Consider the following 12818-nt stretch of genomic DNA (forward strand, 5'->3'; position numbering starts at 1 on the left):
GCCTCTTTTTTTCTTTGCGTCATGTGCTGTTTGGGGAGGGTTTTTTGGAAGGGCCATCCTGCGTGACACTGCAGTGCCACTCCTAGATGGGCCCGGTGTTTGTGTCGGCCACTAGGGTCGCTAATCTTACTCACACAGCTACCTCATTGCGCCTCTTTTTTTCTTTGCGTCATGTGCTGTTTGGGGAGGGTTTTTTGGAAGGGACATCCTGCGTGACACTGCAGTGCCACTCCTAGATGGGCCCGGTGTTTGTGTCGGCCACTAGGGTCGCTAATCTTACTCGCACAGCTACCTCATTGCGCCTCTTTTTTTCTTTGCGTCATGTGCTGTTTGGGGAGGGTTTTTTGGAAGGGCCATCCTGCGTGACACTGCAGTGCCACTCCTAGATGGGCCCGGTGTTTGTGTCGGCCACTAGGGTCGCTAATCTTACTCACACAGCTACCTCATTGCGCCTCTTTTTTTCTTTGCGTCATGTGCTGTTTGGGGAGGGTTTTTTGGAAGGGACATCCTGCGTGACACTGCAGTGCCACTCCTAGATGGGCCCGGTGTTTGTGTCGGCCACTAGGGTCGCTTATCTTACTCACACAGCGACCTCGGTGCAAATTTTAGGACTAAAAATAATATTGTGAGGTGTGAGGTATTCAGAATAGACTGAAAATGAGTGTAAATTATGGTTTTTGAGGTTAATAATACTTTGGGATCAAAATGACCCCCAAATTCTATGATTTAAGCTGTTTTTTAGTGTTTTTTGAAAAAAACACCCGAATCCAAAACACACCCGAATCCGACAAAAAAAATTCGGTGAGGTTTTGCCAAAACGCGTTCGAACCCAAAACACGGCCGCGGAACCGAACCCAAAACCAAAACACAAAACCCGAAAAATTTCAGGCGCTCATCTCTAGTGACTATGGGCCTAAAATTGGGGTCCATAAAGGTCCAGATTTCGGCCCTATCTATTTTCTTTCAAAAAGAACTGGCTTCACTGCCTGAAGTTCAGACGTTTGTAAAGGGAGTGCTGCATATTCAGCCCCCTTTTGTGCCTCCAGTGGCACCTTGGGATCTTAACGTTGTGTTGGATTTCCTGAAATCACACTGGTTTGAGCCACTTAGGACCGTGGAGCTAAAATATCTCACGTGGAAGGTGGTCATGCTGTTGGCCTTAGCTTCAGCTAGGCGTGTGTCAGAATTGGCGGCTTTGTCATGTAAAAGCCCGTATCTGATCTTCCATATGGACAGGGCAGAATTGAGGACTCGTCCCCAATTTCTCCCAAAGGTGGTATCAGCGTTTCATTTGAACCAACCTATTGTGGTGCCTGAGGCTACTCGGGACTTGGAGGATTCCAAGTTGCTGGACGTAGTCCGGGCTTTGAAAATTTATGTTTCCAGGACGGCTGGAGTCAGGAAAACTGACTCGCTATTTATCCTGCATGCACCCAACAAGCTGGGTGTTCCTGCTTCAAAGCAAACTATTGCTCGCTGGATCTGTTGCACGATTCAGCTGGCACATTCTGCGGCTGGACTGCCGCATCCTAAATCAGTGAAAGCCCATTCCACAAGGAAGGTGGGCTCTTCTTGGGCGGCTGCCCAAGGGGTCTCGACTTTACAGCTTTGCCGAGCTGCTACTTGGTCGGGTTCAAACACATTTGCAAAATTCTACAAGTTTGATACCCTGGCTGAGGAGGACCTTGAGTTTGCTCATTCGGTGCTGCAGAGTCATCCGCACTCTCCCGCCCGTTTGGGAGCTTTGGTATAATCCCCATGGTCCTTACGGAGTTCCCAGCATCCACTAGGACGTCAGAGAAAATAAGAATTTACTCACCGGTAATTCTATTTCTCGTAGTCCGTAGTGGATGCTAGGCGCCCGTCCCAAGTGCGGACTCTCTGCAATACATGTATATAGTTATTGCTTCACTAAAGGGTTATTGTTATGAGCCATCCGTAAAAGGAGGCTCAGTTGTTGTTCATACTGTTAACTGGGTATGGTTATCACAAGTTGTACAGTGTGGCTGGTATGAGTCTTACCCTGGATTCTAAATCCTTTCCTTGTTGTGTCAGCTCTTCCGGGCACAGTTTCCCTAACTGAGGTCTGGAGGAGGGGCATAGAGGGAGGAGCCAGTGCACACCAGATAGTACCTAATCTTTCTTTTAGAGTGCCCAGTCTCCTGCGGAGCCCGTCTATTCCCCATGGTCCTTACGGAGTTCCCAGCATCCACTACGGACTACGAGAAATACAATTACCGGTGAGTAAATTCTTATTATAACCATGCTGTGATACTGAAATATATAAGAGACTGGCTGCATGGAAAGGATCTTTACGCAAACACGTATATAGAAGGACAATTCCTGTCGGACTGTAGTTTGACAGGATTTTTACACATGCATGACTGCGAAATTGGAGAAGCTATACGTAATAACACCTTATTGTGGACTACAAGGTGACTGTGGCAAATACTCCGACATAAACAACACTTAAACTCATACAAAACTTTATTTTTACCATTCCTAAAGAATCCAGATTTCCAAGAAGGGTTAGCAGCATATCCATATGATAGGTTGAATACTGAGGGTTTGTCAAATGTGGGGGCATTTCTAGATAATGATACCAGGGCACCTCTCTCATATGCTCAAGCATCAGAGAAGTTCCCAACTTTCCGCACATACCCATTTGACCATATGCAGGCTAAACATTATGTAGCGACAGTAATTAGAGGGTTCTCAGATGGCGACTGGGATAATACTTTAGATATAATGTTTCATGCAAAACCACTGGAAAAAAGGGCAAAATCTGAACACTACACATTTTTGAGGCAAGACATCAAACTTGAAGAGGTTCGGTCATGTATGAACTCCTGGGGTTCAGATTATGGGGTATAGTCAATTAGGGTTGGATCCATTCCGACATGCATTTATCGGAATGGATCCAACAAGGGCTATTCAAAGCTCATCTCAATTCGATTTTAAAAAAGTCGAATAGAGATGGGAAGGGGGGGGGGGACAGCCGCGGGCAGACCGCAGCACTGCATGAGGATGTGGCACAGCCGCCAGACCTCACGGCAGCGTCCACCTGGCTCCAGGGACCTCACTTGCTGGAGCCGGGTGGACGCTGCCGTGAGCGGCGGCTATTACACATCCTCCTGCTGTGCTGTAGTGCCGCTGTCCCGTCTGCCCGCTGCTCTCCCCCCTCTCCTCCTCTCAGGTCCCACATCTCAGTTCGACTTTTTTAAGTCGAACTGAGATGGTCGGAAACAGGGCCAAAACTGTTGCTGAGCCTGTGTAATTGTTATTTAAAGGTGATAGGGGACCCGGGACCCCCTTTTTTAATGTTATCACGGGTGGTGGGAGACGAGTGTGTTGAATTACTGCGCTCTGACAGAAAATTCACGGACAGAAGTGAGGTCATGGTGTAAAGGCCTGAGTTACTATGAAAAGTAATACTCTGTAGGGCAATGTTGATTCCAGTGCGTCTGTTAATACCCCTAAGGTAATAATACCTCTTACATGAACAAAATTCTCATATCCTGCATAAGTAAGATTGTTTTTCTACCTACAGTAGCTCTACTGGTAGAACAGGTTTATTACAATTGGAAAATTGGGAAATTAATGCTTAAGAAAAGGTATGATGGGGATACTTGCAATGTCGACACGACTATGTGCGAGGTGATACCCAGCTGCACTTCGCACAAAATTGAATTTCCCCAATATTTTAAAATGTCATCTGTCACTGGTATAGTACAATTTATTTTGTTTATGGTCTAAATGGGTATTGTTGCATTCTAAGGGATGAAGTAGGATCACATTATTTTAAACCGAATAGATGTGAATATTTGCCCTATTTCATTACCTTGACCACAATGTAAGAGGTGCTTGGGCTATCTAGAGATCTTTGTTCTAAGCTTTTAACAGGGACTATCAGTCTCTCATGTTTTGTAGCTAAAACATTGTTGGACAATACGTAAATTTCTGAAAGGTGGATTTGGGTGGTAGAACTTCTCAATATTAGGGCTAATGACTACACTGTCAGCAGTTCTTTGCAAGGAGAGCAGGGATGAGCATCTCCATAGAAGGCCCACACTTCTATTAGTTTAGGGTTTATTGTAAAAATTCTGTGTTTACCTGGAGTTCTACTTATTCCTAGTATAATTGGTTATATCCTGAATTCTTTTTCTCCAGACTAACCCTTTGCTGTCCATGTTTGCTTATTAGCATGTCCTTTATAATATGGAATTATACTTAGGATTGTTTGAAGCCTTCTTAAGTTGGGTCTGTTGTTCAGGTTGATAAGACTTGGATACCTGAACAACTTTTTCCTGAAGGAAGGCATTAATAACCTATAAAGTAAATTTGTAGTAAAATCTTCATGCAGCAAAGCAAAGACAAATCATCTCCCTTAGGCTGTTTGTGCAGCCTCGGCCAAAGATGGTGCTTGGCTCATAGTCTATGGGTATGTGACCATTTGAATTAATAAAAGCTGTTGATCTGCTGTAAGTATGCAGATGAGACTTGGCTCACCCAATCTCCCGCTCCCTCTCTGCATCCATGCCAGCTGTTTTCAAACTAACTTCGCTTCATAGTCAGGCTACACACTGATCTTTCCTCTTTATATCACACCTCTGCAATTATGTGCATGTCTGTGAGGCAGAGTCTCTTAAAAGTGTGGATAGAGCAGTACTGTATGCAGCCCAACTGAAGTTAGGACATTTGCATACGGTATGCATAGTATAAAGTTTTATCCTATGCACACACAATGCACAAAATGTTATTTCTCTAACGTCCTAAGTGGATGCTGGGGACTCCGTAAGGACCATGGGGAATAGCGGCTCCGCAGGAGACTGGGCACATCTAAAGAAAGCTTTAGGACTAACTGGTGTGCACTGGCTCCTCCCCCTATGACCCTCCTCCAAGCCTCAGTTAGATTTCTGTGCCCGACGAGAAGGGTGCACACTAGGGGCTCTCCTGAGCTTCTTAGTGAAAGTTTTAGTTTAGGTTTGTTATTTTCAGTGAGACCTGCTGGCAACAGGCTCACTGCATCGAGGGACTAAGGGGAGAAGAAGCGAACTCACCTGCGTGCAGAGTGGATTGGGCTTCTTGGCTACTGGACATTAGCTCCAGAGGGACGATCACAGGTTCAGCCTGGATGGGTCCCGGAGCCGCGCCGCCTGCCCCCTTACAGAGCCAGAAGAGCGAAGAGGTCCGGAGAAAGCGGCGGCAGAAGACGTTCCTGTCTTCAAATAAGGTAGCGCACAGCACTGCAGCTGTGCGCCATTGCTCTCAGCACACTTCACACTCCGGTCACTGAGGGTGCAGGGCGCTGGGGGGGGCGCCCTGAGACGCAATAAAACATGACAGAAATACCTTACATGGCAAAAAAAATGCATCACATATAGCTCCTGGGCTATATGAATGCATTTAACCCCTGCCAGAATATACAAAAAACCGGGAGATAAGGCCGCCGAAAAGGGGGCGGAGCCTATCTCCTCAGCACACTGGCGCCATTTTCCCTCACAGCTCAGTTGGAGGGAAGCTCCCTGACTCTTCCCTGCACTACAGAAAGGGTTAAAAAAAGAGAGGGGGGCACTATTTAGGCGCAGTATTAAAACATACAGCAGCTATAAGGGGAAAAACACTTATATAAGGTTATCCCTGTATATATATAGCGCTCTGTTGTGTGCTGGCATACTCTCCCTCTGTCTCCCCAAAGGGCTAGTGGGGTCCTGTCCTCTATCAGAGCATTCCCTGTGTGTGTGCTGTGTGTCGGTACGTTTGTGTCGACATGTATGAGGAGAAAAATGATGTGGAGACGGAGCAGAGTGTCTGTAACAGTGATGTCACCCCCTAGGGGGTCGACACCTGAGTGGATGTACTGTTGAAAATTACGTGACAGTGTCAGCTCTATATAAAAAAAAACAGTGGTTGACATGAGACAGCCGGCTACTCAGCTTGTGCCTGTCCAGACGTCTCATAGGCCGTCAGGGGCTCTAAAGCGGCCGTTACCTCAGATGGCAGATACAGACGCCGACACGGATACTGACTCCTGTGTCGACGGTGAAGAGACAACCGTGATTTCCAGTAGGGCCACACGTTACATGATTGAGACAATGGCAAATGTTTTTATACATTTCTGATAATACGAGTACCACCAAAAAGGGGTATTATGTTCGGTGAGGGAAAAACTACCTGTAGTTTTCCTGAATCTGAGAAATAAAATGAGGTGTGTGATGATGCGTGGGTTTCCCCCCGATAACAATTGATAATTTCTTAAAAAGTATTGGCTGCATACCCTTTCCCGCCAGAGGTTAGGGTGCGTTGGGAAACACCCCCTAGGGGGGATAAGGCGCTCACACGCTTGTAAGAACAAGGGCTCTACCCTCTCATGAGATGGCCGCCCTTAAGGATCCTGCTGATAGAAAGCAGGAGGGTATCCAAAAAGGTATTTACACACATACTGGTGTTATACTGCGACCAGCAATCGCCTCAGCCTGGAGGTGCAGTGCTGGGTTGGCATGGTCGGATTCCCTGACTGGAAATATTGATATCCTAGATAAGGATAGTATATTATTGCCTATAGAGCATTTAAAAGATGCATTTCTATATATGCATGATGCACAGCGGAATAATTGCCGACTGGCATCAAGTATAAGTGCGTTGTCCAATTCTACCAGTAAAATGGTCAGGTGATGCGGATTCCAAACGGCATTTGGAAGTATTGCCTTTGAAAAGGGACATTTGGGGTCGGTCTTTTAGACCTGGTGGCCACGGCAACAACTGGGAAATCCACGTTTGTACCCCAGGTCGCCTCTCAAAATAAGACGCCGTATTATCAGGCGCAGTCCTTTGTTGGCAAGCGGACAAAAGGTTCCTCTTTTCTGCTCGTGACAGAGGGAGAGGAAAAAGGCTGAAGAGATTAGCCAGTTCCCAGGAACAGAAACCCTTTCCCGCCTCTGCCAAGCCCTCAGTATGACGCTAGGGCCTTACAAGCTCAGGCACGGTGGGGGCCCATTCTCAATGAATTTCAGTGCGCAGTGGGCTCACTCGCAAGTAGACCCCTGGATCCTTCAGGTAATATCTCAAGGGTACATATTGGAATTCGAGACGTCTCCCCTTCGCCGTTTCCAAAAGTCGGCTTTACCGACGTCTCCCTCTGACAGGGAGGCAGTTTTGGAAGCCATTCACAAGCTGTATTCCCAGCAGGTGATAATCAAGGTACCCCTCCTGCAACAGGGAACGGGGTATTATTCCACACTATTGTGGTACCGAAGCCAGACGGCTCGGTGAGACCGATTCTAAATCTAAATCTAAAATCTAAAATCTTTGAACACTTACATACAGAGGTTCAAATTCAAGATTGAGTCACTCAGAGCAGTGATTGCGAACCTGGAAGAAGGGGACTACATGATGTCTCGGGACATCAAGGATGCTTACCTTCATGTCAAAATGTACCCTTCTCACCAAGGGTACCTCAGGTTATGGTACAGAACTGTCACTATCAGTTCAGACGCTGCCGTAGGGATGGTCCACGGCACCCCGGGTCTTTACCAAGGTAATGGCCGAAATGATATCCCTTCGAAGGAAGGAAATTTTAGTTATCCCTTACTTGGACGATTCCCTGATAAGGGTAAGATCCAGGGAACAGTTGGAAGTCGGTGTAGCACTATCTCAGGTAGTGTTGCGGCAGCACGATTGGATTCTCAATATTCCAAAATCGCAGCTGGTTCTGACGACTTGTCTTCTGTTTCCTAGGGATGTTCCTGGACACAGTCCAGAAAAAAGGTGTTTCTCCCGGAAGAGAAAGCCAGGGAGTTATCCGAGCTAGTCAGGAACCTCCTAAAACCGAACCAAGGCTCAGTGCATCAATGCACAAGGGTTCTGGGTAAAAATGGTGGCTTCCTACGAAGCAATCCCATTCGCTAGATTCCACGCAAGAACTTTCCAGTGGAACCTACTGGACAAATGGTCCGGGTCGCATTTTCAGATGCATCAGCGGATAACCCTGTCACCAAGGACAAGGGTATCCATCCTGTGGTGGTTGCAGAGTGCTCATCTTCTAGAGGGCCGCAGATTCGGCATTCAGGACTGGGTCCTGGTGACCACGGATGCCAGCCTGCGAGGCTGGGGAGCAGTCACACAGGGAAGGAATGTCCAGGGCTTAGGGTCAAGCCTGGATACATCACTTCACATAAATATCCTGAAGCTAAGGGCCATTTACAATGCTCTAAGCTTAGCAAGACCTCTGCTTCAAGGTCAGCCGGTGTTGATCCAGTCGGACAACATCATGGCAGTCACCCACGTAAACAGACAGGGTGACACAAGAAGCAGGAGGGCAATGGCAGAAGCTGCAGGGATTTTTCGCTGGGCGGAAAATCATGTGATAGCACTGTTAACAGTATTCATTCCGGGAGTGGACAACTGGGAAGCAGTCTTCCTCAGCACGACCTCCACCCGGGAGAGTGGGGACTTCACCCAGAAGTCGTCCACATGATTAAAAACTCGACAGGTATTGCGCCAGGTCAAGAGACCCTCAGGCAATAGTTGTAGACGCTCCGGTAACACCGTGGGTGTACCAGTCAGTGTATGTGTTCCCTCCTCTGCCTCTCATACCCAAGGTACTGAGATTGATAAGATGGAGAGGAGAAAGCACTATATTCGTGGCTCCGGATTGGCCAAGAAGGACTTGGTAACCGGAACTTCAAGAGATGCTCACGGAGGATCCGTGACCTCTACCTCTAAGAAGGGACCTGCTCCAGCAAGGACCCTGTCTGTTCCAAGACTTACCGCGGCTGCGTTTGACGGCATGCCGGTTGAACGCCGGATCCTGAAGGAAAAAAGGCATTCCGGATGAAGTCATCCATATCCTGATCTAAAGCCAGGAAGGATGTAACCGCAAAAACATTATCACCGCAATTGGCGAAAATATGTTGCGTAGTGCGAGGCCAGTAAGGCCCGACGGAGGAAATTCAACTGGGTCGATTCCTACATTTCCTGCAAACAGGAGTGTCTATGGGCCTGAAATTGGGGTCCATTAAGGTTCAGATTTCGGCCCTGTCAATTTTCTTCCAAAAAAGAACTAGCTTCAGTCCCTGAAGTTTAGACATTTGAAAAAGGGGTACTGCATATACAGCCTCCTTTTGTGCCTCCAGTGGCAATTTGGGATCTCAATGTAGTTTGGGTTCCAAAAGTCACATTGGTTTGAACCACTTAAATCTGTGGAGTTAAAATATCTCACATGGAAAGTGGTCATGCTGTTGGCCCTGGCCTGGGCCAGGCACGTGTCAGAATTGGCGGCTTTATCCTGTAAAAGCCCTTATCTGATTTTCCATTCGGACAGGGCGGAATTGAGGACTCGTCCTCAGTTTCTCCCTAAGGTGGTTCCAGCGTTTTCACCTGAACCAACCTATTGTGGTGCCTGCGGCTACTAGGGACTTGGAGGAATCCAAGTTGCTGGATGTTGTCAGGGCCCTGAAAATATTCCAGGATGGCTGGAGTCAGGAAATCTGACTCGCTGTTTATCCTGTATGCACCCAACAAGCTGGGTGCTCCTGCTTCTAAGCAGACTATTGCTCGTTGGATTTGTAGTACAATTCAGCTTGCACATTCTGTGGCAGGCCTGCCACAGCTAAAATCTGTAAAAGCCCGTTCCACAAGGAAAGTGGGCTCATCTTGGGCGGCTGCCCGAGGGGTCTCGGCTTTACAACTTTGCCGAGCAGCTACTTGGTCAGGGGCAAACACGTTTGCTAAATTCTACAAATTTGATACCCTGGCTGAGGAGGACCTGGAGTTCTCTCATTCGGTGCTGCAGAGTCATCCGCACTCTCCCGCCCGTTTGGGAGCTTTGGTATAATCCCCATGGTCCTTACGGAGTCCCCAGCATACACTTAGGACGTTAGAGAAAATAAGAATTTACTTAACGATAATTCTATTTCTCATAGTCCGTAGTGGATGCTGGGCGCCCATCCCAAGTGCGGATTGTCTGCAATACTTGTACATAGTTATTGTTACAAAAATCGGGTTATTATTGTTGGGAGCCTTCTTTTCAGAGGCTCCTCTGTTATCATACTGTTAACTGGGTTCAGATCACAAGTTATACGGTGTGATTGGTGTGGCTGGTATGAGTCTTACCCGGGATTCAAAATCCTTCCTTATTGTGTACGCTCGTCCGGGCACAGTATCCTAACTGAGGCTTGGAGGAGGGTCATAGGGGGAGGAGCCAGTGCACACCAGTTAGTCCTAAAGCTTTCTTTAGATGTGCCCAGTCTCCTGCGGAGCCGCTATTCCCCATGGTCCTTACGGAGTCCCCAGCATCCACTACGGACTATGAGAAATAGAATTATCGGTAAGTAAATTCTTATTTTTAGTATATGTACTGCAAATGGGCAGACTCTCTTTTAAATAAACAAGTTATATGTGCAAAAATGTAACCCAGTTATGCAGTAATATGCAAAACTAGAACCCTCTAATTGTTTTTATTACAGGCAATAGTGCTGACCTCCGTTTAGTAAGAACATACATTGAGCTGGGGCTGCCTGGTGGACGCAAAGACTTCCTTATGTCGGAGAGGAACCAGGTGTGATTGAAAACAAATTATGTTGTACTTAATGATGACAATTATACAGATATCTAGAGCATGATTTTCCCTGTGATGTAATGCAATATATCATGTTTGGCATTGTTTTCTTATGCAAACTGGAAGGCGCAGGATTCTTTGGGCTCATCATTTATTTTTGAGGGTGCCATGGAATTATTCCAGCCTTAAGAAAATGTGTAATTCGTATCCTAATCGTATACTAATTTAGCCAAAAGTAATGTGACATGTTTACCAGGGGTGTATGAGAAACATGGACGTTACAGTTGAAGGAAGATAATTTATAGTTGCTCATTGATAGTAGCAGTACCGATACAGAATCACAACAAAATGAGAACTTTTGGAAAATTGATTAATAATTGGTCGTATTCTCTGACTTTCGCAGCGTGGTTTAATTCACAAAGGCCATATTCATATTAGTAACTAAGAAAATAATGACTTTGCTTCTGTCCACAGAATGATACATTTGCTGACTTCGATTCAATGACAGATCGTTTGCTAGATGAAATAATCCAGTATATTCAGATTTACAATCTAGCCATTTCCAGAATCAGGTAAGAGTCATGTAAATGATTTTACTAAAAGTCACTTAATTATATATGGAAATCCTTTCCCTCCCCTCTGCACCACCAGCTCCCATACGCTCCCAGTTGTCTCCTGTTTGTTTAGCTATGCCGTTGATGCACTTTTCTTTGCTTAAGCTGTGTTATGTTTGTAAGCGACTTGATGTTCTTTGTATCTACATAAGTTATACAGGTTGAGTATCCCTTATCCAAAATGCTTGGGACCAAAGGTATTTTGGATATAGGATATTTCCGTATTTTGGAATAATTGCATACCATAATGAGATAACATGGTGATGCGACCTAAATCTAAGCACAGAATGCATTTATGTTACTTACACACCTTATACACACAGCCTGAAGGTAATTTTAGCCAATATTTTTTATAACTTTGTGCATTAAACAAAGTGTGTGTACATTCACACAATTCATTTTTGTTTCATATACACCTTATACACACAGCCTGAAGGTCATTTAATACAATATTTTTAATAACTTTGTGTATTAAACAAAGTTTGTTACATTGAGCCATCAGAAAACAAAGTTTTCACTATCTCACTTTCACTCAAAAAAGTCCGTATTTCGGAATATTCCGTATTTCGGAATATTTGGATATGGGATACTCAACCTGTAGTATGTTGGGCATGCTACTTCTACCACAGCAGGGGTGGATGGAGACTTTTCTTTTAGTGGGGATAGTAGTTTAGCAATTAATCTGGCTCTGCCTATTTCTATTAATGATACTCCCCACTTTCTAGTTCATACTCCTAAATAAAACATAACATTTTAAATACACGCGCCTGAATCCTCGTCCGTGGGGGATTCGGGCTCCAAACTACCTGTACCATAGTCTGTTGTTTAATTGGTAACTAATTTAGTAACATTCAGGTGCATCTTGTTAATAATAACCTTCAGTGACTCAATCTCCCTGCATTAAAATACAAAGTACACAATGCACCTTGTGGAGAATTAGAACACTAAACCTCCTGTATCATAGACAAACACTTAGCGTAAGGGCTATCTGTAATAATGCATTACAGTACACTTTAATGGTAGCCAATAGCATTGATTGCTGGCATATTATAAGAAGTGATTTTAACATTAAGCTATTAATGATTAAACGTCTGTATGTGTAATCAATGTATGTACTTTTAGTTTTATAGGACACTCTTTGGGCAATTTAATCATACGATCAGTTCTTTCAAGACCCAGATTCAAATGTTACCTGGCCAAGCTGCACACGTTCCTTTCCTTGTCTGGTCCACACCTGGGCACCCTTTACAACAGCAGTGCTCTTGTTAATACAGGTGAGATGTTGTAGTTGTTATTATAAACCCAAATTAACATTTATAGGACTGTAACTAAAAAGCTTGAACTTTTAAATCCTAGACCTTTATAAAAAGTGATTCTGTATGTTAAGTTGCTTGGTGTAGGATTTGAGAATGTTAATGGTAGTGATGTTAACATACAGAAACTGTTGCTAGATGTATCAGCGTTGGCAAAGGTATGGTGTGGTGGTGGAATCTATCATGCAGTATAGTCCTGGGGCACCAGAGAAGCGATTTAAAAAAAAAAAAAAAAAAAGTTTGCGTTTGAATGTTTGTTTTTTTTCTTACATTTATTTAGTTCATCAACTTAAGATTTACTTGTGTAGTTGCGCCGGATCCCTGAGCTCATTT

General features: G+C 45.1%; 1 protein-coding gene across 12 annotated transcripts in view; it reads left to right on the plus strand.

Annotated features, from left to right (window-relative positions):
* The window catches only part of FAM135A (family with sequence similarity 135 member A), a 325004-nt gene that overhangs the window by 265299 nt on the left and 46887 nt on the right, over nt 1-12818 (plus strand). For all 12 annotated transcript variants that reach the window (XM_063916772.1, XM_063916769.1, XM_063916771.1 and 9 more), the window contains 3 exons: nt 10467-10558; nt 11033-11130; nt 12295-12446. In XM_063916772.1, the coding sequence (XP_063772842.1) occupies nt 10467-10558; nt 11033-11130; nt 12295-12446 (342 nt within the window). The remainder of the gene's footprint in view (nt 1-10466; nt 10559-11032; nt 11131-12294; nt 12447-12818) is intronic.

This window comes from Pseudophryne corroboree, chromosome 4, assembly GCF_028390025.1.
Source record: "Pseudophryne corroboree isolate aPseCor3 chromosome 4, aPseCor3.hap2, whole genome shotgun sequence".
Taxonomy (NCBI): Eukaryota; Metazoa; Chordata; class Amphibia; order Anura; family Myobatrachidae; genus Pseudophryne; species Pseudophryne corroboree.